Source organism: Thunnus thynnus, chromosome 19 (genome assembly GCF_963924715.1).
Source record: "Thunnus thynnus chromosome 19, fThuThy2.1, whole genome shotgun sequence".
In the NCBI taxonomy this organism is placed as follows: Eukaryota; Metazoa; Chordata; class Actinopteri; order Scombriformes; family Scombridae; genus Thunnus; species Thunnus thynnus.
The window spans coordinates 5,217,396-5,244,936 of NC_089535.1; the positions used below are offsets into that span (position 1 = coordinate 5,217,396).

At 38.5% G+C, this 27,541-nt stretch overlaps 3 protein-coding genes across 3 annotated transcripts; 2 read left to right on the forward strand and 1 right to left on the reverse strand.

The window, feature by feature from the left end:
- The first annotated feature begins 948 nt into the window (after positions 1-948).
- On the forward strand, positions 949-7,469 carry ddx55 (DEAD (Asp-Glu-Ala-Asp) box polypeptide 55). Its single transcript, XM_067574294.1, has 14 exons — positions 949-1,174; positions 1,313-1,363; positions 2,045-2,131; positions 2,841-2,932; positions 3,205-3,267; positions 3,490-3,639; positions 4,024-4,213; positions 4,313-4,395; positions 4,775-4,906; positions 5,001-5,093; positions 5,970-6,084; positions 6,619-6,787; positions 6,875-7,170; positions 7,261-7,469. The coding sequence occupies exons 1-14, from the start codon at positions 1,067-1,069 to the stop codon at positions 7,429-7,431; spliced, it is 1,800 nt and encodes a 599-aa protein (XP_067430395.1). The 5' UTR covers positions 949-1,066; the 3' UTR covers positions 7,432-7,469.
- On the reverse strand, positions 7,463-12,312 carry eif2b1 (eukaryotic translation initiation factor 2B, subunit 1 alpha). Its single transcript, XM_067574295.1, has 9 exons — positions 12,001-12,312; positions 11,535-11,636; positions 11,291-11,427; positions 9,775-9,891; positions 9,580-9,692; positions 9,419-9,487; positions 9,258-9,333; positions 9,028-9,153; positions 7,463-7,682 (listed from the first exon to the last, which is right to left on the reverse strand). The coding sequence occupies exons 1-9, from the start codon at positions 12,011-12,013 to the stop codon at positions 7,527-7,529; spliced, it is 909 nt and encodes a 302-aa protein (XP_067430396.1). The 5' UTR covers positions 12,014-12,312; the 3' UTR covers positions 7,463-7,526.
- A 1,960-nt stretch (positions 12,313-14,272) lies between these two features.
- On the forward strand, positions 14,273-25,421 carry bcl7a (BAF chromatin remodeling complex subunit BCL7A). The gene is made up of 6 exons (XM_067574380.1): positions 14,273-14,473; positions 18,057-18,138; positions 18,428-18,524; positions 19,456-19,605; positions 21,077-21,180; positions 22,249-25,421. Exons 1-6 carry the CDS (start codon positions 14,295-14,297, stop codon positions 22,321-22,323), a joined length of 687 nt encoding a protein of 228 aa, XP_067430481.1. The 5' UTR covers positions 14,273-14,294; the 3' UTR covers positions 22,324-25,421.
- The last annotated feature ends 2,120 nt before the right edge of the window (positions 25,422-27,541 follow it).

Genomic DNA, 27,541 nt, shown 5'->3' on the forward strand with positions numbered 1-27,541 from the left:
TGCCTTCAGTCTTCATCTTCTGCTCATGTCAGACACCAGAGATCATGTAGATTTTGTGAGTTGTGAGACTAATCTGTCATGTAGTTTGATATGCCAGCCGTTGACTACCCTGTGATTATTAACGTCACATCTCCTAAATTTAAAGGGATCATATTATGCTTTTTGTTATTTTTATACTGTTATGATGTCGAATGTTAAACATGGTCAAAGTCCTGGCTACTACATAGCCTCCGGAGCCAGAGGAAGCTTCTTGAAGCTGACCAATCAGAACAGAGGCAGGTCTTAAAGAGACAGGAGCTAAAACGGCCTGTTTCAGACAGAGGCTGAACTGAGGGGCTGCATAAAGGACCAGTAGAAGATAAATAAGGAGTTTTTAACTGTAAATTATGCAAAGATGTTCAAGTAGAGCTCCGGAATATAAATATAGAGCTGTAAATGTGCAGCATATGTCCCCTTTAAGACACCATCCTCACCACATGAGTGTGCTTTTTTTTATTTGCAGCCCTAATATTTACCACTACTACTGGAATGATTTACACTGTAGTACTTCTACTTTTACTTTAGTAAAGGATCTCAATACTTCAATTGCTAAAAAAAACAAAAAAATTAAAAAACCCACACTTTTTTCCCTCAACTTATTTAAAACAATAAAATTTAAAAAAAAAAAACCCAGTAACATATAAACAACTATGGAGAACAAAAAGAGGAAACAGAGTATTCAATTATATAAAAATAAACATTCGGTTAAGAGATTGTTCAGGAAGCTTTTTATATTCAATAAAACAAAATACTAGATTGGAGGGAAAATAAATACATAAATAAATAAATAATAAATAATAAAAATAAAAATACACACAAAAGCTCAAAGAAGAAGAAAAAGAAAGAATAAGAAAAAGAAGAAACATCGGTAGGCGGAATGATTCTCGCCGCAGCGCTTCAGATTCCACCCGACTTGTAAACATCAGCGCACCCGGAAGTTGGAACAGCGTGGGGAGCCAGCAGACAGTTAGCTCAGCAGTGGCTAACAACTATAGCTTCAAACTTTGGTTGTCGGTCTGTTTCCAACATGGACAACACGACAGACGGCACGTGGGACAGTTTACCTGTTCAGCTCAACGGCGGGATTTTACAGACGCTCGAGGAGCTGAAATTCACGCACATGACACCTGTACAGGTAACTGAACATCTTCAGTGTGTGTGTGTGTGTGTGTGTGTGTGTGTGTGTGTGTGTGTGTGTGTGTGTGTGTGTGTGTGTGTGTGTTCACTCTGCATCAGCACCAGGCAGTAAACTCATCTCCTGTTTTCTCTCCAGTCTGCCTGTATCCCGCTTTTCATGAGTAACAAAGATGTTGCTGCCGAGGCGGTAAGTGTGAAACTCAGTTAATTATTTAATTAAGCTCAACACCATTTGTTGCTGTTTATGTTTATTTATTTCGAACATGTGACAAATAAGTTAAAGAAAACAAGAATAACAAATAAAATGTAACAGTAAACATAAACTACAAACTCACAATAAAGAAATTCTCACGAACAACATAAATAAATAAATATGACATGTCTGAAAAGGAGCAGTGATATATACAACTCACATCCAACTACCCCAGTGTTATTGTTTACAACCCAGACATCCACTCAGTGACTGTTAACTGGTTTATCTATTGTGGCTGAGAAAATAACCTATAAAGCTTAAAAGGTCTCCAGAGTTCCCAGTAAGACCAGACGCAACCAAGTACCACTTTGTAATAAGAAACTCTTTTTTTAAACTCTATTTTTAGGGCTGCAATTAACAATTATTTTCAATCATTTTGTCCACAACCCAAAGATCTTCAGTTTACTGTCGTAAAGGACTAAAGAAACCAGAAAATACTCACATTTGTGAAGCTGAAATCAGAGAATTTTGACTTTTTTTTTCTCTTAAAAAAATTGGCAATTAATCGACTAATTGTTGCAGCTCTAAAAAAAGTGTGTCCAATTTGAAATACCAATTTTGTGTATTTTTTCAGCCTTTCCTTTGCAGCTCACTAAACATCATGTATCATTTCAGGTGACTGGAAGCGGGAAGACGCTCGCTTTTGTGATTCCTATCATAGAGCTGCTGCTGAAGAGAGAAGAGAAGCTGAAGAAGATGCAGGTAAAATGAGCAGCTGTTACAACCCCACGCTGCTGTATTTGATCTCCTCAAGCCTCTAAAAGTCATTCAGATAAAACAAAATAAGTCCTTTTTCTTGTTTAACTGACTGATAATGCAGCAGGTAGACTTTGATTTATTTTAAGGGATAACTTTGGGACCCAGCGACGTAAATGACAGATGCTACATTAGCAGGTTTAAAGGTTTGACAGTCCTGTAAACTCTTACGTGACTCCGGGTGACTTTCTGTCTCTAGATGTCTCGTAGTGAATTTTAACGGTCGCATCTACGAGAGGAACAGACTGAAAATGACTCCGCACGCCGATCTGTGGTCCGTTTGTGATGATACCTCATTTGTTGACGACGTTTCATCTTTGGATTCGACTTATTCTTTGGGGCCAGTTTACGATTTTTAATCGACTTTTATTTGCCGGCAAAACGTCAGGATTGAAACATCGTATTTTATGGATCAGTTGTGTGTGAATAACGTCATGTCAGCTGATAATGTGCTCCAGTAGTGCATGTTTCAATTAGGCAAGTTTATTTATATAACACCTTATTATACACATAGGCAAATAAGATAAATAAAAGTTAAAATAAGATGAATAAAAGTTACAGTTAATCAAACCAAATGTCACACAGTGAATTTGGGGCTTTTGGGGGGGGGGGGTTGGACTCTGTTGAGCCGTCTGTGTTGTGGTGTTTCCTGCAGGTCGGCGCACTGGTGATCACTCCCACCAGAGAACTGGCGCTCCAGATCAGTGAGGTGATGGAGCAGTTTATCCAGAAGTTTCCACAGTTTACGTAAGTAGAAAGTCAAGTGTCGAATACAGATCACTGCGTGGAATATGAGTAAATATTCAGATGGACAAACTCTCAGTGGATTTACACACGTCTGGCTGACAGTGATGATGCAAAATCACTGAAAATGTTAGAAATTACTGTATCGTAAAACTTCCTGGACACATTGTTTCCATTTGTGCCTGAAAACCAACCGCCTCTGCCTGTTTTCTGTTAATTAGTGGTGTGTCTTCATGTTTCTTATTTCAGCATCTTCATCTGTTTTTGTTTTTCAGGCAGATTTTACTGATCGGTGGAACAAACCCGATAGAAGACGTGGAGAAGTTCAAGGATCAAGGGTATGTGATGACGTCAAAGTGCGAGTCACAAGTTATTAGAAACACACGATAAATAATGAACAAAACTGCTGCTGCTGCACCGGTTCACCAGCAGAGAGCTAAACACCGACACGAGGGGAGAATAGAAGAGACGGTGACACGAAACAACAGCAATGACATCATCCAGGATGCCTCAGAACACAGACGATAACAAGCGTCTCTCTTTATGTTTGTGTGTTTCAGGGCGAACATCGTGATTGCGACGCCCGGCCGTCTGGAGGACATGTTCAGGAGGAAGTCAGACGGTCTGGACTTGGCGAGTTCAGTCAAGAGTCTGGACGTGCTGGTTCTGGACGAGGCCGACAGACTGCTGGACATGGGCTTTGAAATGAGGTACAGAACAAAAAGGAGCAGTTTTCAGTTTTCAGTTATATCATAGAAGAAGAAAAAGGCTCAGAGTGCAGATATAGATCATACATAACTCTTTTATGCCAATTATTTTCTTGTTTAATTGTTTTTTCTATAAAATATGTCTTATTTTGTCTGATCAATAGTCCAGAATCCAAAAATATTCAGTTTACTGTCATCTATGACAAAGAAAAGCATAAAATCCATCACATATAAGAAGCTTCAAGTAGCAAATATTTTGGCATATTTGCTCAAAAAAGGATTATTCAATTAATTCTCTGTCAATGGATCAATCGACTGATCATCGCAGATTTAAATAAACTTACATGTTCGTGCTGCTAACTAGAGTCTGTTTGTGTTTGTGTCCAGTCTGAACACCATCTTGGGCTTCCTGCCTAAACAAAGACGCACAGGTTTGTTTTCAGCCACTCAGACGCAGGAGCTGGAGAAGCTGGTGCGAGCTGGACTCAGGAACCCCGTACGCATCACCGTCAAAGAGAAAGGTGTAGCCGCCACCGCCACCCAGAAAACCCCGTCCAGACTCTCCAACTACTACATCGTGAGTCCAAGTGTCACAAGAGCCCGTTTCACATCAGACGGCTCAAAATTTAATGTAGTAACGACACAAATATTCAACATATAACTGTTGTCGTTTCAGATTTGTAGACCAGAGGACAAGTTCAACAACCTGGTGACGTTTCTACGGCAACACAAACACGAGAAAAACCTGGTCTTCTTCAGGTACGTTAAAGCTGGGAAGACGCTGTGTGTTTTTATTAATATTGTATGTTGCAAAATTCAGTTCTCACACAAACACACAACGTAAACACAAAACCCCCGATCGCTTTTGTCCTCAGACATAAAGGTTTTTAAATAAAGGTTTATTGAAACAAAGATCGTTGATTGTTCAGGCAGTTAATCAGCCAAAAAAATCTTCCAATAATGAAAATCTTTTAATAATAAAACATCTTATAATAATATAAATCTTATAATATATAATAATAGAGGGGTGTGAGGATTCAGGGCTGTACAGCATCTGTCTCGCATGATGTCATCATTGCCTTGAAGTTTAAAGAGTTTCTTTCTGTTCTTATTAAACTGGTTTACGTCTCACCATCAGTACGTGTGCGTGTGTCGAGTACTACGGTCGAGCTCTGGAGACGCTGGTCAAGAAAGTCTCCGTCCACTGCATCCACGGCAAGATGAAAAACAAACGCAACAAGATCTTTGCCGACTTCCGAGCTCTGAAAAGGTGAGAATTGGTTTGTTTGTATGTACAGATTCAGTAAATCTAGGTATCTGGAATGATTTATATGTAATTTTTTTGTCTTTGTGTGACATTGCAGCGGGATCCTGGTGTGTACAGATGTCATGGCCAGAGGTATTGATATTCCAGATGTTAACTGGGTGCTGCAGTATGATCCTCCCAGCAGCGCCAGGTGAGCCAGTCTGAAACATTTACAGTGCTGGATATGAAAGGCCCAATTAGAATCGATCAATATATTTAAACGATAAGTCTTTTGTTATTCTATATTTTCTTATTATTAACAAATCTCATGAAAACCAATTAATTGATCTACTAACGAGTATTTTATGTGATATATTTTATTCCTCTGTGCTGTAGACCTCCGTTGTTGTCTAAAAACTACACTGCACTGGGTGACTGTGGTTTAATGTGGATTCATCCGCCGCTGAAAATAGTCCCCAACACATACACTATTTCCTCCTGTTTGAGTTACGTTTGCTAAAAAAACTACAGTGATCAGCTGTTTTCAAAAATGAAACTAAATATTTGTGAGCCGCTTTTTAAGATTTACGGCAGAGTCGAAAAGTCTTTCATGTGATTTGTTGACTAACTGATTCATTTAATAAGTAAAAGCAGCTACTTGACTACTGATTAATCATCTTATCGATCAGACCATTAAGCTGAATAACCTGGTAGTTAATAATAATAATAATATTCTAGCGGCTATAAAGCTGTTTTCATACAATAATAATGTGTAATGACAGGTCCTGTGTGGATGCTTTGTGTTTATAAATGTCTAAAGTTTCAGTTTAGTGACGTTCAAGGGAAAGAAAAAGATGCCAATTTTTGGTTTTTAATATAATTTGATTTAGTTACTGTACATCATCCTCTGTCCTCAAACCCTTGATCCAAATAAGCAAAAACTCCCTAAAAATAGACTGGGACCTTGTGAAGTCAGCGCTGACTTCTTACTCATATTTAGTTTTGAGTTAGAATGAATAATATTTGATCTTAATTTTACAGATGTGTTTAATGTGTTTTTTTCTTTATTTTTGTGTCTTTGTCTCAGCGCCTTCGTGCATCGATGCGGTCGAACAGCACGCATCGGTAACCAGGGAAACGCTCTGGTCTTTCTGCTGCCAATGGAGGAATCATACGTCAATTTCTTATCCATCAACCAGAAAGTGAGTTCTTGAATAGTACGGTGGCCCCTAAGGACAAAAAAAGCACAAACATTAACATCAAGATTGTCTTAAAACAATATTTAGCTTGAAATAACAGTTTGAAACAGGATTTTATTACTGTAATTATTCCTCCTGTTCATACTGACTCACTCATAGTCCTCCTCCTGTGTAAGAATGAATTTAAAAGTATATCTGAAGCTAATATGAAGCTTCAGTCGTCCTTCTTTTTGTTACTATACTTCCAACGCAGCTCAACAGGGAAACACGGTCCGAGGAAACACAAAGAGGGAATTTTATGCCTGAAAAAACCAATAAATATTGGTGAAAATATACAGAATAAGAGAAATGTTGGCTACATTTTAAGGGAATTCCCTATTGGCTACTTTTGATACATTTGTTTTGGAAACCAGTTATTTAAAACAGACAAATGGACGAAGAATTCAGCCCAAACTCAGAAACGTTGTCTTGTTTTTACACCGTCTAACGTTAATGAATGAATGAATGAATGACCTCTGTTGTGTTGTTTTTCTTCAGTGCCCGCTCCAGCAAATGTCCCACGTGAGCGACGTTGTGGACATTCTGCCCAAAGTGAAGGCCATGTCTCTGGCGGACCGCGCCATGTTCGACAGAGGCATGAGGGCCTTCGTCTCGTTCGTCCAGGCCTACGCCAAACACGAGTGTAGCCTCATCTTCAGAGTCAAAGGTGAAAAACAGTCACTCGACGTCTTAAGGTTTACTTCTGTAGAGCGCACAAAGTTTACATTTATTCTGCTACATTCCTCCCGTCTAGATCTGGATTTCGCCGCCTTAGCTCGCGGCTTCGCCCTCCTCCGCCTGCCGAAGATGCCTGAACTGAGGGGGAAGACGTTCCCGGACTTCGCCCAGACGACGGTGGACACAGAAACCATCCGCTACAAGGACAAGCACAGGGAGAAACAGAGACGGAAGATGCTGGCTGAGCTGAAAGAGAAAGAGGGGGAGACTTTCCAGCACAAGAAGAACTTCGTGAGGAACAAATCGTGGTCCAAACAGAAGAGCAAGAAGGAGCGCAGGAAAAAGACAGCAGCCAAGAGGAAACACAACGAGGTATTTGACCGTTAAAACATCGATAAAACTTCAAACATGAGCGCTCTGTATCTGTTTACGACTCTCCTGTGATCTCTTCTGCGTCCGCAGGGCTCCGACATAGACGATGAAGACATGAACGAGATTTTAAACGACACCCGACTCCTCAAGAAACTAAAGAAGGGGCAAATCAGCGAGGAGGACTTTGAGAAACAGATAACAAAGTCAAAACACAAAACAGACGGACCGTCACACGACGGCTCAGACGCAGAAGATGTTTGATGTCCAAGTTCAATTAAACACAAAAAGCCACATTTGTTAACCTTCTTGGTAATGTGTGTTTTTTTAATTTTTTATTTGAGAGTTGTGAGGCACAGTTATAAATAAAGCTTGATGAGTTCGTCGCTGACAGCCGACGGGGTCAGGACTCCCAGGTCAGTGAAGAGGAGGGTGATGAGGGAGGGAGGTGTGTAATCAATCATTGGATGTTCTTCTGACAGGTTCTGGACAGTCTTCAGAGTATCTGCTTTGTACTGTGGAGGAGAAGGAGAGAACATGTAAGAATATTTTAAAATAAGAGTCTACAGTTGTGCTAACATTTAATAAATGGTTTATAACACACTGTAATGTAGATATAAGTGTTTATTAATGTATTTTTCCACCACTATAACTCCTCCTGTGGACACACATTAAGTGGAGGCTGCTGTATTAACAGATAATAAATACAGTAAAACACAGTTGTAATATAAAATATGTCGGGCTGCAACTAACGATCATTTAATCATTTTGTTGTTTTGAAAATAGTGGAAATCGTCCGTTATAATTTCGTAGAGCTCTTGGTGACGTCTTCAAATGTCTCGTTTTGTCCAACCAACAGTCCAAAACCCAAAGATATTACTTTTATTATCATATATGACACAGAAAAGCCTCAAATCATCACGTTTGAGAAGCTGCAACCAGTAAATGTTTGGCATTTTTGCTTAAAAAAAACATATTATTTGATTAGCTATTATTAGTAGTTGCCAGTTTTCTGTTGATCAATTAATTAACTAATTGTTACAGCTTTGAGCTAAATGCTAGCATGTTCATAAGGACCATAATAAGTTTATGCACAATGTTTAATATGTTCACTGTCATAGTTTAGCGTGTTAGCATCCTAAAATGTGCTAATTACCAATAAACACAAAGTACAGCTGAGGCTGATGATCATGTCGCTGGTCATGCAGGTATTTTGGTCATAAACAAACATCGAACTGACCTGATGAGTTGATGAACAGTTGAGACGTTTCACTAAAAACAAAGAATATCGACCTCATGGTGGCGCTAGAGGAAAAGTCTGTAGGCTTCATCCTCTAAGAACTATGAATGTTTGTACAAAATTTGATGAAAACAGGACTAAATTCATTCAAATAGACGTTTCAATCCAAGTCGGATCTTCATCAGGTCAAAGGGATCAAAGTGAGGATCTAAATGTCTATTAGAATACATTTTGTGGCTTTTGTGGACTCAGTGTGCAGGCACTACTTTCTTCATTGATGCTGCTTTTTGAATATCCCTACACCTGCATGACATGTCTATAATTATACCTCTTCCACTGTACACCATCCAGTGCCCGTTTCAGTAGATAAGTTCAACTTTGACCTGCTGGTGACGCTAATAGAAAAGTCAGGAGATCACCAACATCGATAGCGTTCATCCTCTGAGGAACATGAACGTCTGGACAAAAGTTTATCGCAATCCATGAAATAGTTGTTGAGATATTTCAGTCTGAACTAAAACGGTGGACCGACCAACTGACAGACTGACACAAAAAAAGACAGAAAACAAGTCTGGACATGAAATTCTCTGCTTTTGCACAAGAATTATATCACATTATACCTTAAATTTATCAGGTACGTCCTGCTGGTTGAGCGGATAAAGACGCACGAACTTGAAACTCTCTGCCACGACGTAGAAAGGCTTGTTGTGAGCTTTAGAGCACATGGCCATCTGATACGTGCCGATCTGCAACGACAAGAGCGAAACATTCACATATATGAGCATAAAAGTCTTATTTCCTGTCCCGGGAAACAGTATTTTACAGATGTGGCAGAAGTTTGGGAACAAACCTTGTTGATGATCCCTCCGCTCTCCACAACTCCCTCTGCACCAACGATAACCAGATCTACCTTCTCCAAGACGTACCTGTGAGGAAATGACAGTATTTTACTCCATAACTGAAGCTCAGATCATGTAAAATAATAAAAAACTCTATAATAAATATATTCACCCCACAGCTGCATCCAGGACTACTGTTACTGGAACATTGAGTTTCCTCAGGGCTTCTGCCATCTGTCTCCTGCATAGAGAAAGAAAAGAAAACCCCCCCGATTCAATGAGTGTTTGTCCCTGCGGAGAACAACACAGTTTAACTGACACTGATTCACTCACCCAGCTGCGTCAGGCTGCGATTCAGTCACATACACAGAGAAGCGTTTCTTCTCGCCGGCGGCTTTTTCCAGCACTCTGAGGACGACTCTGGAGTAGGAGTGAGTCAGGATTTTCTAGAAGAGAACAAAGAGTCATTGAATTGGCTGCACACACGGTTTGTACAAAGAGCAGTAAATAAGTGTTACGTGTACTTACAGCACCGTCTTTGATGAAGGTATGACAGAGTTTGGCGACTTTGGTCCTGGACATCGAGATCTTCTCTAGAAAAAGTTCTCCTCTCTCCTCCATCACCTTCTTACAACGAGACAAATCCTGACAGGCAGAGTTACAAAGATTAGATTCACGTAAAGTCTCCCTTCAATCAAAAATATGTTTCTTCTTCTTATTGTTCCTACAGTTGGATGTTTGAACATCTGTGTGCAGAATGATGTATGTGGAAAGTTTCTCTGAGCTCATTGAAAATCCCGTTTAATGGGCATTTATAGATTTTGGAATATTTAATGAGGAAGAGGGAGGAGACGTTATTTTAAGGATTTTAACAAGAAAATTGAACTTTTTTTGTGTATAAACCACATCAGACACATGTTATTATTCAAAGTATTATTATTCATGTCTGGAGGGGAGCATATTTTGGAAGCAGAGACTAATTAATACTATAATTGGTTGAGTTCATCTTGACAGGGTGGAATTTAGGGCTGTCATGATTAGTTTCGTTATCAATTAATCTGTGGATTATTTTCTTGATCAATCAATCGGTTGTTTGGTCCATAAAATGTCAGAAAATGGTGGAAAAGAAAATGTCGCTGTTTCCCAAAAGCCCAAGATGAAGTCTTTAAATGTCTTGTTTTGCCCAAAACTCAAAGATATTCAGTTTACTGTCACAGAAGACCAACGAAACCAGAAAATATTCACATCTGAGAAGCTGGAATCAGAGAATTTGGACATTTTTAAAGATAAAAATGTCCGAATGATTCATCGATTATCAAAATAGTTGCTGATTAATTTATTTGTTGGCAACTAATTGATTAATCGATGAATCATCGCAGCTCTCAGATAAACGTAGTGGAGCGAAAGTGTCAAGTAGAAATACTCAAATGAAGTACAAGTACCTCAAAATTGTACTTAAGTACAGTACTTGAGTAAATGTACTTTTTCCATCACCGGATCAGTTTTGGTGCATCTAGAGCTGCAACTAATGATTATTTTCATTATTGATTCATCTGTAGATTATTTTCTTGATTAATCGATTAGTTGTTTGGTCAATAAAATGGTGAAAAATGTCATGATCATGTTTCCCAAAGTCCAAGATGATGTCTTCAAATGTCTTGTTTTGTCCAAAACCCAGAAATACTCAGTTTACAGTCATAAAGGACTAAAGAAACCAGAAAATATTCACATTTGAGAAGCTTGAATCAGAGAATTTGGACATTTTTTCCTAAAAAAAAGACTCAAGATTATCAAAACAGTTGGCGGCTCATCTAATTGTTGACAACTAATCGATTAATTGACCAATGGTTGCAGCTCTAGCAGCTCTCAGATAAATGTAATGGAGTAAAAAGAACCTCTGCTGAAATGTGGAGTGGTCGTTTCAACTAGAATAAAACAGACACACTCAAATGAAGTACCTCAAAACTCTACTTAAGTACAGTACTTGAGTAAATGTACTTAAGTTACTTTCCACCACTGACTGCGTCCCAGGTAGGACTCTCACCTGGTGCTCCAGCGATGTGAGGCTGATGAAGCGCAGGAAGAGCTCTCCTCCGGAGGAAACAGCCACAGAGGAGTCCACTCTCGTCAGGCAGTCTGTGGCTGACGTCAGGCTCTCTCTCAGACCCAGGAGCGTCTCTCCTGAAGAGGCAGAGACAAACGTGTCAAGACTGCAGCTGGTTCACGTCAACCACATGAGCTACATTCATCACAGGTAAAAGAGAAATGATGCTGGGAGGCAAACACACCTTTGTCTCTCTTGAGGAATTCAAGCAGAGTGCGGATAGCGGCCACAGCAGAGGCCATGTCCGGGTCTTTCCTCATCTGGGCCCTGAAGTACTCCACCAGTTCTGACCAGGATTACACAGTGAGACACAGTTAAAGGGCAGGTTCGCGGTTTTTCAAGTGTGACTTAAAACAACAGTCAGGTGTCCATATGAACAGTGAAAGAGGTTTTCCTTGGCTGAAGCTTAATATTAGCTTCAGATAAACTTTTATCCCCCATCATTAACATTGTAAGTGCATTATGAAGGGCTCTTCAAATGGTCAGTATGAACAGGAGGAATGATTACAGCAAGAAAAACATGTTTCACTGTTCATTTGGGCTCCTGACTGTTGCTTTAAGACACACCTGAAAAATTGTGAACTTGTCCTTTAAATTTCTGCACTTCTAACCACAAAAATGATCTAAATGAGAAGTTTGAAGCAACTTACCTTCTTCATTCATCCTGAAACTCACCACAGAGCTACAATCTGTATTTTTAATGGTTAAAACAAACCACGCTGGAGGATTTTTTTTTGCAGATGTCAGTTATCCTTCGTCACTGCAGCTTTCCTTCAAACTAAACTATGTCATAAAACTCAAGTTAAATGTTTTAAACAAACAATTTCAGTCACACTTTTCAGCCTGCTGCGGTTAAAAAACACGCTGCAGTCTGTGTTTTAGTTGTATTTACACTATTTGCTGAGTTTCACTCTGTTAGCTCATCCTGCGGCGTGTTGACGTGTCGCGGAAAGATGACGCAGCACGTTTTTTTTTCCCCCAAAACGGCGCGCCCTCTTCACGTGCTGTCGGAAATATGACTTTAATTTAACTTAAACTTTAAAAAGAATTTCTAAGGTTTGCGCTTTTTTTTTACTATGTTTCTGTTTGACTAATGCTATTATTATATTTGGTTGAAAATAAAGTTGTGATATATTATACAGTATTTATATTTATTTTTGTCTTTTGCTGAAGTTTATGTGAAATTTGAATAAGTTATTTCTGCAGTTTTGGATTGCGTCACCAGATGGCCACATGGTCTTTCTCCATTTCTATCAACTGTACACACACTGAAGTCTTGCATTAATTTAGATTTTTTTTCACAAGCTGTAGAGTAGTAGATAGTAGAATTGTTAAGTTTATCATTAAATTTAAAAAAAAAAAATCCTATAATTGTCTGTTTATCAGTGTGATCCCATCCAGCCTGGCTGATATGTTGGCCTGAGATCTGTGTTTGAGGAAAGCTCAGCGAGTGTCTATAATAATAAATAATATAAATAATAAAAGGCTCTTCCTCTACGGAGCATGAATGTGCCCAATAAATGTCCCAGAAATCTGCCAATTATTTTAATATATTTCATGTACAATTTGGAAATCACCCAGAGTCTCTGTACACTTTACAAGTCAGTAAGAATGACAACAGAAAGAAGAAAAAAGAGGCACACACATACACACAAACATATATACCAGTAGTAATGTTAATATTACAACACAGGGTTTGGGTTATTGATTTTAAAACCTGATGGTGGTATTAGATAAAAAGATCAGAAGGTCACAAAGTAATTATTGAAACCATCCTTAATCCAACATGTTTTACAGTGTGAAGTGAACTGAAAATCCTTAGAAATCCATACAAAAATTTACTGAAAGTCACAAATCAACATTTTACATCTAAAATGTAAAATAATTTGGTTAATAAGATGTCAGACTGATGACTGACTGACAAAAGACTTCCATCCAGAGGAACGCTACAAATCAAACATTTGTAAAATACCATAACTGTACTTTTAATCTACAGTATATATATATACAGGTATGCACGAGTATGTACAAGTTTACTTTACTAGTACTTTAGAGTACTTTATTTTGTCCTTTGTTCTTTTTATGCCTGCTCTTTATAAAGCACTTTGAAATTATTGATTTTGATAAGAGTTATATGAATAAACTTTATTATTATTATTATTATTTAAAGGTAATTGCAGTGTTACAGCAGCCAAATCACACACGAGTCACAAAAACAAACATTCTAAATATATATACGTATAGATATATAGGTAATATTATGTACATAATTGGTATACTGTACTGTATATTGTCTTGTCTATTGATATGCCTCATGTGTTGAAAATAAGTGTTTTTACCTTCCCCTGGAAAGTAACTAAGTACATTTAGTACAATTTTGAGGTACTTTGTTTTTTCTTCTTTCCTCTCCCATTAATCATCTCACGACCCCTCAGATTTATCTGCTGACCCTTTGGAGGGACCCCAACCCCTAGTTTGGGAACCACTGGACTAAACTAGCTAAACTGTATGTAAAGTAGTTCAAACAGTAACATGCTACTTACACACTGATGCTTCAGTGTTAATAATCTAATGATGTCATATATAATGATATATCAGTCAGAGGGACCAAACCACTACTTTTACTGCAATACTTTAACTACATCAAGCTCATAATACCTATATACTTTTACTTTTCATGCAGGACTTTTACTTGTAATGGTGTATTTTTACACTACTGTATTGCTACGTTAACATAAGTAGAAGATCTGAATACTTCTTTCAGCACTGCCTGTGGCAGACAGTAAAGTTTGGGCTCAAACTTTTGTAGTAGTATGAGTGAATATCCAGTGTTTTGCAGCCTCTTTGTTCTCCTGCACACAGCAGGGAGACAGCTCTGTGTTCACAGTGCAGCTGCAGCCACACAGGCCTCCTCCCCTTCTGTGTGTGCTCTATCCGTCCGCGCATGCGCAGTGGCTCCTCTGTGCGCTCTACTGTTTGCATTGTGTCTCAACTGCCGGCGAGCTTTAAAAATATTAAACCCACCGCGGCAATGTCGGGCAGGTCGGTCCGCGCTGAGACCCGGAGCAGGGCGAAAGATGACATCAAGAGGGTCATGGCCGCTATTGAGAAAGTACGAAAATGGTAAGAGGAAACGGTTTCGTTATCTAACACGAGAAAGGCTTCTTCTTTGCTCGCTTGTTGGGGGAGGAGAGGGAAGCGGCAGCAGCGGCAGCAGAGAGACGGGAGAAATTGAAAGAATAGGACATTTTTTTTTTATCACCGGCAGATGTACTTGCAGCTCAGGTGCACCGGGGCGCACTGTAGCACCGCCCGGCCACACAAACACAACATGTACCCGGTGTTTCTTCCTCTCTTTTCTGGCTGCTTTTTTTTTTTTTTTTTTTTTTTTTTAACGGCTCGGGTTGAACCCAGAAGCCATTTCGATGCAGTCACATGAAGCCATTGCTGCCCGCTGTTTGGAGCTTGTAACGGCTCAGGCGGCGGTTGGTTTTGTTGTTTCGTGTTTTTCTTAACGGCTGAAACGTTCAATAAAACCGCCGACTTGGAAACAATTTGACGACGGCGCTCTCGAGTCGGAGGAGTTTAGTCCGTGTGGAGTTTTAAATTAAGCGCTTTCAGTGGCCCTTTTAGGTGTGATAGAGAAGCAGCTCGGTGGGGGTGGGGAGGGGGAAGTATGGCTGAACACGTAGTGACTCAGTCTTAACGTTTAACACACCAAATACACGCTTTTAACACGCTTCACATGTTACTTTAAATGCTGTTCACCGTCATATTTGACCCATTTTTTATTTACATGTGAGAGCAGTTAAAAAAAAATCCACCCTGAACACTATTTTATTTTTGCCTCAGGTTTTTTTTTTTTTTTTTTTTAAAGTTGTCCTAGTGTGTACAACATGTGGAATATACAAAAAACGGAACTTTTTAAAACAGTTTTTGTTGAGTGTTTGACACATTTAATTAAAACAATTTTCAAAAATCACTATTCAAACCATTCACATTTATTACAATTCATTGATTCATTTATGTTCTCCTGATTTTTGTAACATAGTGTGATTTGTAAATGTTTTTTCTCCGTAATTATAAAGCATTAAACCTAAAGAATACAGTCTGTCTGCTCTCTGAAAGCTTCATTAAGGATTAATCAGCCATTTATCTGTGATTGATGAGGTTTTCACCAATGATTTGTGGTTCAGAAATCTGTTAAAGAGACTAATTATGAGAGGAAAGGTCAGAATATGAACAGTATATAAGGGATATACATGTGTTTATTCCCAGAACATGTGTATATATATATAAAAAATATAGGTACGTAACTCTTTTTTGGTTTAATCAATCGTTCCCGGGTCAAAGTCAGTAGAAGTAGGTGGTCTGACAATAATGTTAATGTAATTGTAACTTAAATCAGTTAAATAAAAGGAATAGTCAAACTGAAATATTATGTGTACATATGTTACATCAAGTTTAATGAATTTTTGGGATGGGGTTTATTTTTTTCTGATCTTATATGTTATTAAAAGAATAACAAAAGGTTACTTATAGTGACTAGATTTAAGAGATGAAACATTTAGTTGATTAGTTCACAGATTGATCTTTTTTTGAAGTAAAATTTCACTGGTACCAGCTTCTCCAAGTTGAATATGTGCTGGTTTTCTCAGTCTAATTTTCTGTCGATCGACTAATTGATGAATTGACTGATTATTGGCGTCCTAAATTATGATCCAGATACAAAGACACGCCAGTATTTACATTGGAGAACTGTTAAAGTGATAAATGATACAGGCGGTTTAATCAATCGTTCCCAGGTCAAAGTCAGTAGAAGTTGGTCATCTGACAAGAAATAGACATATATGGTGTTACATATGTTTTAGGATACATATGCTACATCAAATTTAATGTCTTTTTTTAAATGATTTTTGGCATGGTGTTGTTTTTCCTGACTTGAAACAGTTTGTTTTTTTTACAAGAATTAGTTTTCTGTTTCTATAAGCTAACAGTGTATGTGCTACTAGCATGATTTAACAGTTAATTGATTAACTGTTAAGTCAATCATAGTCGTATATGAAAGTAAACTACATATTTTGGGGTTTCGGACAAAACATTTGAAGAAAGGACATTTGAAAAAGCCTGAATAAATGAGTGGAGAAACATAATGCTTCCACACAGGTGCACTGCATGGTACAATTAAGCAATTAACATCCAGTCATGCTCTGAGGCTTGTATAAAAATGCTGAGCTGGCCCAGTGATTTTGTATTTAGATGACAAGAGGAAAAAGATCTAAGTGACTCTGAAAGAGGGTTCATTGTCGGGGCAACGGACGGCAGCAGCTTCGGTCACAAAGGACCGCTCAGCTGACTGCTGTTTGAATAGGAACAGTGACTGAAGTGACATCTGGATGTAGATTTACGGGAAAGACATCAGTAAATAATGTGGTTCGACAGTTAGCATCTGATGATCGTGATGCTTGTGCGTTAGTGCGATATGAAAGGAATGAGAGTGAGAATGTCAACGCAGGATGTGATCAGACTGTCAGCAACAACAGTCCGTCTACAATTACATAGAGAGAGATATTATAGCAGGGCTGCAGCGCGTAAACCTCTCATTACAAAGATGAATACTCATTTCAAGAGTTCAGCGGTGCAAAAACAAAGAGACACTGGTCTACAGAGATGTGGGGGAAAAAAAAGTGATATGGTCAGATGAGTCATCACCATCGTATTCTCAACAAGTGGGCGACTGCATGCGTGGCGTTCACCAAGAGAGTGGTCGAGGTCTGAATGCTTGAACCCTACAGTGAGGAGATCCGGTGGCTCTGTTATGCTTTGGGGGGACATTTTGCTGGCATGGTTTGGGTCCTTAGAGGGAAGGATCACTGCTAATCTATGATGAAACCTTTCTATCCTGATGGGAGTTCACAGGGCACCAGGGGGTCACTGAATGGTTCGATGAGGAAAAAATGATGTGAATCGTATGTTACGGCCTTCACAGTCACCAGATCTCCACCCAGTTGGACACCTATGGGAGATATGGGACTGACGTGTTTGATTCCACCGCGGCCGCTCTAGTCAGTGCTTGTGTTTCCACCAGACGCGCCGCAGCACGTCCCAGAAGAGTCCCTGAAGTGATTCTCCACTCTGCTCCGCTAAAAATATGCATCTATTTTTGATGGAAGTCGCGTCAAGCTGCACAGAAGAACACAGGAACAGCATAAAACATCTGCTCAATTCTCAAAATTCCTGATCGTGTATCAACAATAAACACAATTAAAAAGGAACTATTTAACAACGTAGCCTACCTACCCACAGTAGAAGAAACGCTCCTGGTCAGGTCTGAAGTCGTGTGGAGGACGGAACAAAACCACGTCGCAGCCTAAACAGTTAATTGATTAATCAAAAAAATAATCAGCAGTCTAATTAATGGTTTTTTTTAGCTGCAGCCCTGAGAATAACCTTATTGTTCCTCTTAGTTCTTAAACAGTTCTTAAAAATAATCAGTCGTTATAATATCACATGAAGGAGCCTTCATTCAATATAATGTTTATACAGTATGATTTCTAGAATGACTACAGGTCTTTATTGTGACGGAGCTGTTTGTGGGTTTTGTTGAGATTTTGCTTCGCATCATTTCAGGGTCTTAATTTAGAGCCGTCGACTCTTGACTCCAGGTTATTATTATAAAAGTCATCTTGGTTTCTCTTCTGCACAGGGAGAAGAAATGGGTGACTGTTGGAGACACGTCCCTTCGTATCTACAAGTGGGTGCCGGTGACGGAGCCCAAATCAGATGATGTGAGTTCAGCCATTAACAGAAACCACACACACACACACACACACCACTCCAGGGTAACACACACACATTTAAATATGTGTTTTCAACAGGTGTTTTTAGATGAAATGCTGAAAACACAAGAAAAAGTTTAGCTTTTGTTTCAAAGGTTAAATATAAAAGTTTTCTGTAATCGTACTCTTTCCCCTCTGAACACACTGTTTGTCTTTATGTTACATTATGTCATGTTGATTTCTTTTTGAACGGAGCTTTTATGTAACTTAAACACTGAAATCTTTTCTCTGCTTTTAGAAAAACAAGAACAAGAAGAAGGGCAAAGATGAGAAATACGGCTCAGAGTTGACGACTCCAGAAAACAGCTCCTCTCCAGGGATGATGGACATGCATGGTGGGTCCCAGAAACCGTTACAACACGAGGCTGCTGATGTTCTAGATGTTTGTTATTGTCAACAAATCCCACGAAACCACCAAAATCAACAATGTGTCAATCCGTCTCTCTCTACGCTGTGTGTGACACTTCACCCTCATTGGTTCCTACTGAAGATCTTTAGAAACACCTCATGAATACATAGTTTCATTATAGTTTTTAGCAAACGTAGTAAATAGCACATCCGTTGGGGACTATTTTCATCTGCGGATGAATCCATATTTGGTGCTCTAGTGAGTGTTTCTGGCAGCAGGACGTGTGTGTGTGTGGAAGTCTCATTCTGTGTTTTGCTTTTAAATATTTCTTGTAATCTAATTATTTTCACATTTTTACCTTTTTAAGTTATTATATCAGGCTTTGGGTCTGCAGACAGTCTCTGTCAGTAGATCAGTTCATTGCTGGTTTTTGGTCTTTTCATGAGATTTGTTGACAATAAGAAAAATATAGAATATCATCCAATCTGATTTAACACACCTTAAGGGACTCTTAAACCTCTAGAAACTGCTTAGAAAACACAAATAGTAGTTTTAATTTGCAAAACGTCTTTTTTCTTTGGTCATATCTCTTGTTTTTTTTCCCTAAATACAGCTGCATTCTTACAATTTTACCTCCTTAAAACTTCAACTTAGAAACAAGCTTTTTTTTTTCAGCCCATCTGTGTCACATTTAAGAGTTAAATTTAGCTTCCTGAAACCTGGTATTGCCCAAAGTAATTGCGTTTGCAGCAGTTTGCAGCGTTCACCACTGAGGGCTTTTACTACATCCTCTATGAACGTACTAATGTCACACTAATTCTAAACATGGAAATTATTATAAACTGAACTTTTTGTGTCCAAGATGAATAATGTGATGATTAAAATGAAAAACTAAAATGACTGAATCTGTGCGCTAGATGACAACAGCAACCAGAGCTCCATCGCTGACTCATCTCCAGTGAAACAGGAAAACAGTTGTAGCACCAGCCCGGCCCCAGAGCCCACCGCCGCGTCTCACCGCGAGAACAGCGAGACCAAGACTGACCAGAGCCCGGACAGCAAGAGAGGTCAGACACACACACACACATATATAAACATTAACACACTGTCCGCTGATTATATCCCTTCTAACCCAGCAGACAGTCGGCAGGTGTTTGTCGCTATACAGGCTGATCAGACAGAGGATGAACCACATCCTGTTCTTGTTTTTTCCTCTGTATCTTATCTCTCAGACATACATCCTCACAGTTAAATATACGTAAAGAGACACGGTTGCAGTGCAGCTGTGGCCACAATTTAACATGTTGACTTCATGTCTGAATAATCACTCCAGTCATGTTGAACTTAACTGTAACACCTTCAACATAAAAGTCTGAATTAATGTACAGACTTCATCAGTATGAAGTTAAATATGAACAGTTCAGCGTCTCTGAGGCACCAAAAGAATAAAAACAGTTGAATAAAGACTGTAAATGATCCGGTTTAAGATTCTTCTCATGTCAGATAAGTCTGTTAAAAAATGTTTGTTGTCTAAAAAGTTGGGCAACCAACTCTTTTTTCTATATTATTGTTTAGTTCGTCCATAATGTTCTCATTTGATTGATGAATTGTTTAAAATGCCTTTCACAGTTTCTCAGATGTCAAGGTGACGTCTTCCAGGTGCTCGTTCTGTCTGACAAACAATCCAAAACTCATTTTATCAACTATCATAGAAAACTAAGAAAAACAAACAAAAAAAGCAAATATTCACATTTTAGAAGTTGTAAACTGTAAATTTTGGAGGATTTTTACCTAGAAAATGACTTCAGTGATTAGCAGGCCCACACGGAATTCAGAGGAAAGTTTTTTTGCTTGTAATGTGACAAACAATATTCATTTAAGATAACAAAGATTGTTTTTGAGCAAAAATATGCACACAATACATTAAAGCAACCTAAATTTACCTCAAGCAGGCTGAAAGAAATATTTAGTAGATTTTAGTAGAACCGTTGAATTTGAGATTTTATTTCATCACTAACAGTTCAAAACAAAATATGAACGTTTGTTGGAAAACTCGACCAGCATAAAATGCACTAAAATGCGACGTTCAATGTGGAGCAGAGAGAGCAAACATTAATTAGCAAAAACATTAATCATCTCCCAACAATTAACACTACAACACATAAACAAACAAATACATAAATAAATAACTGGTAACTTCACCAAATATCTTTTGAGAACATCTAAAAACAGCAAAGTCAAAAAGCACGACGCTCAAACATAAAACTGACAAGCAGCATCTCTACTGGTTTAAAATCTGTGGAGGTGTCGTTGGGATTCTGCGGTGCAGATCCCGTGTGGGCCTCGTAATTAGTAAATGATTAAAATTTCTTTTGTCTCGTGATGTTTATATAAAACTGACTTTAGATGAGTCAACAGATTAAACGAGCTTCACATCTACTTTCATTTTGACTGTCAACCACAGAACCGCAGCTGAAACCTCCAGTGTTCAGCTCGATGTCTTCCTTCTGACGTGTTGATGTATTTTTAAACCTTCAGGTAAGACCATCCCTTCATCAGAGACCTCAGAGAGAGCACAAAGTGCCAAGAGAGACAGTCTGTCCTCAGGGGAGAAGGACTCTTCAGACAGCAAAGCCACTCAGGTACGAACTCGTCTGTGAGTCTTTCATCAACTCTGTGGTTCATGTGGTGAACGTTTAAAGACCTTCAGATGATCTTCAGCAGTGGTTTTCTGACGACGTTTCAGGTTCCTTTAAATACAGTTTATTATTCAATATTATATTATTCATTTGGTTCCTCATGATCTTCCACTGAGTGGTCAAAACATCAAAACAAAACTGTCGAGATAAAAACATAAAGAAAAGAAAAACTGATCAGAAACGTTCCGAAACCTTCAGTCAGAAAAGATTTGGTCACATGACTGATCAATGAATTGTAAAGAAACTGGAAACAGCCTCATGAAGGCAAGAAGCTCACTGTGATCTCAAAGTAGGAAATTAAAGAGACTTTCCTACAAATTACAAAAAAACAAACATATGTTGATATTTACCTGTAGAAGTGTCTTTCTGTTCTATAGACAGCAGCTGTAGTAGAAGTAGTAGAAGAAGAAGAAGGAGAAGAAGAAGAAGGAGGCACGGCTTCTCTATTTTAAATCATTTCTTCAAAGTCCAAACAGTCCAAAACCCAAAGATTCAGTTTATTATCATTTATTACAAAGAAAAGCTTTAAATCATCACATTGAGAAACTGAAACTAGCAAACCTTTTGGCACTTTTGCCTAAAAAATTACTAAAATGATTATTCAATTATCAAAATAGTTGCTGATTAATGTTATGTTCATCTTTTTTGATTAATTAATCATTTAGTCTATAAAACCTCAGAAAATAGTAAATAAAATGTGCATCACAGTTTCCCAGAGTCAAGCAGATCTCATTAAATGTTTCTTGTTAATTCAACCAACAGTCCAAAACCCCAAAACATTCAATTTACTATAATATAAAAAAAGGAAAAGCAGCAAATTCTAACATTTGAGAAGCAGGAACTATTAATTATCAAAATAGCTGCTGATTCATTTCCTGGCAGCTGATGAATCGATGAATCTTGCAGATTGATGCTCACTTGTTGTGCGTTTATATTTATTACAGACACCAGTGATTTATTATTATTATTATTGTATAATGTTATTTGTCTCTTCATGTGTTTGTGCTGTAGGATCTAGAGGAGGAGGCCCCGCCCAGCAAGAAAAGCAAACTGGAGTCCTCGTCTCAGGACTTTGAGGAGAGTTAAATGTTTCGGGGCTGAGTGGTTTCTCTCTCTCCCTCTCTCTGCTCCTCCCTCCATTAACTCTAGATAATTTAGGGCTAATGGATACACCGGCTCTCTCTCTCTCTCCCCTCCTCCTCCTCCTCCTCCTCCTCCTCCACCTCCCACCTCCCCTCCTCTACCTACCAAAAGGGAGAATGGACGTCTCTCTTCCCTCTCCTCCCTGACGGTTGTTTCCTCTCCAGTTTTGCCCTCTAACACTCCTCTGCCACAGAGGGAGAATGGATATTACCTCTATTCACTGGTCCCCTCCGTGCTTCCTTCCAGTTCTCCACACCTTTCACTAATGCCAAGAGAAGCTCTGAAACCCGGGCTGCGATCCTCCCCTCCACCCCACCCCACCCCACCTTCGACCTGGGGGAGGGGGAGGAGGCGGCGCCGTCAGCCGAGCCAGGCCAGACCAGAAACACTGACCTGCATCTGTGACTAAAAAAAAAAAAAAAGAGTCCACACTGGGGATCCAGATTAGGACGAGGTTGATCCCGGTCGCTGCTCTGAGACGGCTTTCAAACGTTTTACCGCTAACGGTTTAGCTCAGGATACTCAAGAGGCTAACCTGGTCTCAGATCAGCGGCTTTTGGGGGGGAACCTCCACCCTAAGACCACGTCACTTCAATCCTCCCGATTCGCCTCCTGTTAGACTAATGTTCTATATTTGTTTAGGAAATGTTTAGGGTTTTTTTCTCAGGAGGGTCAATGCACTGTTATGGTATGTCACAATCGATCACAGATAGATTTGCTGCTGTAGTGGAAGTCTTTTTTCTCTATCCATGAAAAGTTCTCCATTCACATGTTTTTTTTGTTGTTGTTTGTTTTATTTTAAAGTGAGTTAGTTTGTGGTTTGTAGAGGAAGAAGAAGAAGAAGAAGACGACGGTACTGGTCAAGTTAAACTCTTGGATAAGTGGTGCAGACAGGTAGCGTAGGTCCTGCAGGCGTGCCTTGAGTTTAAAGATTTAAACACACGTTTTAGGTCAAGCAGGTTTTGAATTACAATTTTGGTGCCATGTTTTTTTTCTTTTTGTTTTTTTGTTTGCCTTAGAATCATCACTAATTACTTTTATCCAATATTTTTACTCAACTACAACAGTTTAAGTTAATCTAATGTCAACATTTTTGGGAAATATTTGCTTTCCTGCTGAGAGTTAGATGAGAAGATTGAGACCAATCTCATGTTTGTGCGCTAACTATGAAGCTACAGCCGGGAGACGCTTAGCTTAGCTTAGCTTAGCTTAGCATAAAGACTGGACGCAGGGGGAAACGGCTAGCTTGGCCCTGTCCAGAGGTTAAAAAGTTAGCTTACAGGCACCTTTAATGCTAACTCCTTTACCTCTTGTTTGTTTAATTCGTACAAAAACCAAAGTTTTCATCCAGGAAGTCACTGCTCTTGACCAAAAAGTAACCGCAACTTGTTGTTTTTATAATTGTGTTTTTGTAAGATATAATGTGTTAATTAGTGAGCTTTAAACGTGCTGGTGTGCTGATTTTTTTTTTTTTTTTTTTTTTTTTTTTTTTAAGCACTGGTTAGCTTAGCTTAGCATAAAGACTGGAAGCAGGTGGAAACAGCTAGCCTAGCTCTGTCAAAGGTTAAAAAACTCAAGAAAATCTGCCTACCAGCAACTCTCACGCTCACTAATTAACACATTAACGTGTCGTTAATCTGTGGTTTTAAAGCAACAAGATGTACTTTTACAGATGTTTACGTGTCGGATTATTTCTTGGTTTGAGAGCAGTGACTTCATGGATGGAAACTGATTTATACCAACTAGATATAACGTGTTAATTAGCGAACTGTAGAGCTGCATTTACAGTTTATTATTTTACATTCTGACAGATAGACTGGATGTTTCTTCCTGCTTCCAGTCTTTCGCTTCATATTTAACAGGCTGATGTAAAAAATCTCATCTAACTCTCGGCAAGAAAGCAAATAAAGCATCTTTTCCCAAAATGTCAAACTATTCCTTTGAAACAGTTGGAGACTGGAATCTGAACACTACCCAGAAGTAATTAAGTTTTTGTCTTCTGGACATTTTTTAACATCTGCAAACCTCACGAGTCACATTTCCTGGTCGCTGGTCCGCGTCTATGTCAGGTGGAACTTTGTTGTTGGTTTTATTTTTCTCCGCTAACATAGAAACAGACCAGTGGCTGTTTTTTTTTGTTTGTTTGTTTTATTTTGTTTTGTTTTTTCCCCGTCTGGTCCATCGTCATGACTTCAATCATTTCTCAACTCCGTAAGTGTTCTGTGTATCACTACTTATCTCTGACCTACATGTTTCTGTAGCTCACGGCAGAAGGGTCCAGTCTTTTAGCTCAAACATTGGTTCTGATCCTCCTTCACGGTGCTGTCTGTCGGCTGAATCCTGACGCGTGTGGCATCAAGCTCTTGGTTTTTGCGCAGATTTTTTTGTGCAATTTACTTGAACTCTATATAGTACGGATTCAGACCTAAGACCTCTAAATGTACAACCTCACACATGTAAGATTCAGTTTCATTTATCAATATTTACTTGTGAATATGGATTTGAAATCAATTGAATCACTGCAAACCAATGACTTCATACAACAGGGGCTATGGAAGTACGTTACGACGCAGAATTACTTGATCAGATTTCAACAAATCAGCATTCACATGGATGGAGAGAAAAGAAATTTTTAAAAAATGACAATTGTCTCAGTTTAGAGGATGGATTAGCATATACCTCATTCCCAGTCCAGCAGCGCTGGAACTTAAAATGCTATTGTATTGACATTAACAGTTATAAACAGCATTATGTACACTCAGTTTAAAAGTAAATCTCACTTATGTTGTAGCTTTCACCTGATCGAGCCGATTGCTTATAGTTTGCTCATAACTGTGTGTAAAAAAAGAGCTGTGAGATATAAAATCTTGTATGTTGTTTTTTTTTTTTTTTTTTTTTTTTTTTTTTTCTTGGGACCATTTTGTTTCACTTTAGATCTTGTACAGATTTATGGTTTGGTTTGACTTATTTATTCCATCAGTAGTGCTTGGTTTTTATCATGTCCAATGGTTTTGTTTTCTTAATAAAATTCACAAAACTTTTTGGGAGTTTTTTTTTTTTTACTGTTCTGGTGGGAAGAAAACATCAAACCTCACTGAACCACCTCTTGTGTTCTTGAGTGTGTTAATTAACAGAACCTCGGTGTTCGTTAAGGAAATCCAGTTTCATAAAGACGTAGGAGTCATCTGGTCCCAGTCAGACCAGTATTCAGGCTGAACCGGAGTTACAATCAATGTCAGAATGAAACTGAGTTTTCTCCAGAGTTCCTCTTTACTGCTGCAACACGAGTCTGTTTGCAATAGACGTCACATTTAACACATCTTGACACTTAAAGTCACTCAAAAATATGTTTTTCTTCTTCTTCCTTCAGTTGGATGTTTGAGCTTCTCTGTACTTTCATCTGATGAAAGTGGAAAGTTTCTCTGAGCTCGTTGAATATCTGAGTTTAAGAGCAGGATTTGTGACATCACAGCTAGTTTAGAGTCAATCCTGGTCCAGTGTGATGTGGAAACCTGAAGCCTCCAGTGAACAAACACTGAGAATGAACTTTACAGTGAAGAAGGAGACATCTGGTGTCCAGCTGGAAAACTTCAGAAATTAAATATATTTGCATATTCATAGAATCTGGGATTTTAAAAACATTTTAAAGTGGTAATTACACTTTTTTTCTGGGAAAACCCCCTATCAGATACACATTATTGGTCCAAGCAGAATATATTTATATACCTTGATACATGTCTGGAGGTGATCTTTAAAGTCTGAACTCATATTTTTTTAATCCAAAGTATCTTCACAGTGTTCCAGTTAACATTTGTGCTTTTAAATGCACCAGAAATCACAATTTCTCCCATTAAATGTTCCTTGAAGACGCCCTCCAGGCATGTTTTACTGCTTTGAATAATAATCTGTGTCTAATATGCTTTTTTCCACAAAAAACAACCACTTTGTTAAAATCCTCAAATAAACATCTGCTACTTCCTCTTTGGTAAAATTCCACTTTAGATGTTAGTTTATTTCCTTTTTTTGGTGAGATGTCTCTATAACCCTTTTGGAGTTTTTTAAAAAAAATGTCACCAGCACAAATCTTTTTATACTCCTTAATGCATTCTGGGGTTTTGTGTTATTTCTGCAAATAAATGTACTAAAACTGCAACAAACAGAGATAACAGAGGACGTTGACGTGGAGCTGAGTTCATCTCTACTCACCGGTGGAAAGTATTTACTCGAGTACTGTACTTAAGTACAATTTTGAGGTACTTGTACTTTACTTGAGTATTTCCATGTGATGCTACTTTATACTTCCACTCCACTACATTTCAGAGGGAAATATTGTACTTTCCACTCCACTACATTTATTTGACAGCTTTAGTTACTTTTCAGATGAAGATTTGACACAATGGATAATATAACAAGCTTTTAAAATACAACACATTGTTAAAGATGAAACCAGTGGTTTCCAACCTTTTTGTCTTTTGACGTCTTACAAAAAGCAGTGTGTAGTCGGGGTCACATTTCACATGTCTATGAGTTGTTAACAGCTCCACCAAATAGTGATTTTTCCCTCTAAACTTCTCACATGCTTTCATTTCAATAAATGTTCAAATGATCCAATATTTCAGCAAAAATCAAAGATTAGAGAAAAAATCCAGAAACTGAAAACAGATTTGTGTATCAGAACTTTGTTTTTTCTTCTTTCCTCTCCCATTAATCATCTCACGACCCCTCAGATTTATCTGCTGACCCTTTGGAGGGGCCTGACCCCTAGGTTGGGAACCGCTGGACTAACCTAGCTAACTGTATATAAAGTAGTTGAAAGTAGCTCCACAGGCTGCAGCATCTTACATTTAAGACAGACTTGGAAAATTGTGAACATCTCCTTTAAGTATTTACACAATAATTCAGCTTTGTCTTGCAACACTAACTGTTGTTAAATCCAAGATGCAAACACTTTTTAGAAGATTAACTACGTGATAACTTGAGCATGTTCACGCTGTATTCGGTCCAGGTGCTAAATTCTATCTTCTCCGTTCCAAAATAACACGGATCACTAATGTTACAACATTACAAAAATGGATTTTTGATGTGATGATGATGAGATTACAAAGTACAAATACATTTTTAAGGATTAAACCAGTATTTCTCAACCATTTTGGCTTGTGAC

What these genes read in the sequence shown, in the direction of transcription:
- ddx55 (XM_067574294.1), top strand. Translation starts at nt 1,067, where the DNA reads ATGGACAACACGACAGACGGCACGTGGGACAGTTTACCTGTTCAGCTC. An exon ending in GAGAAGTTCAAGGATCAAGG is followed by an intron (nt 3,268 to 3,489) that starts GTATGTGATGAC and finishes TGTGTGTTTCAG; the next exon opens with GGCGAACATCGTGATTGCGA. An exon ending in GACTCTCCAACTACTACATC is followed by an intron (nt 4,214 to 4,312) that starts GTGAGTCCAAGT and finishes TTGTCGTTTCAG; the next exon opens with ATTTGTAGACCAGAGGACAA.
- eif2b1 (XM_067574295.1), bottom strand. An exon ending in ATTCCTCAAGAGAGACAAAG is followed by an intron (nt 11,428 to 11,534) that starts GTGTGTTTGCCT and finishes CTGCCTCTTCAG; the next exon opens with GAGAGACGCTCCTGGGTCTG. An exon ending in GCGGAGGGATCATCAACAAG is followed by an intron (nt 9,154 to 9,257) that starts GTTTGTTCCCAA and finishes TTGTCGTTGCAG; the next exon opens with ATCGGCACGTATCAGATGGC.
- bcl7a (XM_067574380.1), top strand. Translation starts at nt 14,295, where the DNA reads ATGCGCAGTGGCTCCTCTGTGCGCTCTACTGTTTGCATTGTGTCTCAA. An exon ending in ATTGAGAAAGTACGAAAATG is followed by an intron (nt 14,474 to 18,056) that starts GTAAGAGGAAAC and finishes TCTTCTGCACAG; the next exon opens with GGAGAAGAAATGGGTGACTG. An exon ending in AGGGATGATGGACATGCATG is followed by an intron (nt 18,525 to 19,455) that starts GTGGGTCCCAGA and finishes TCTGTGCGCTAG; the next exon opens with ATGACAACAGCAACCAGAGC.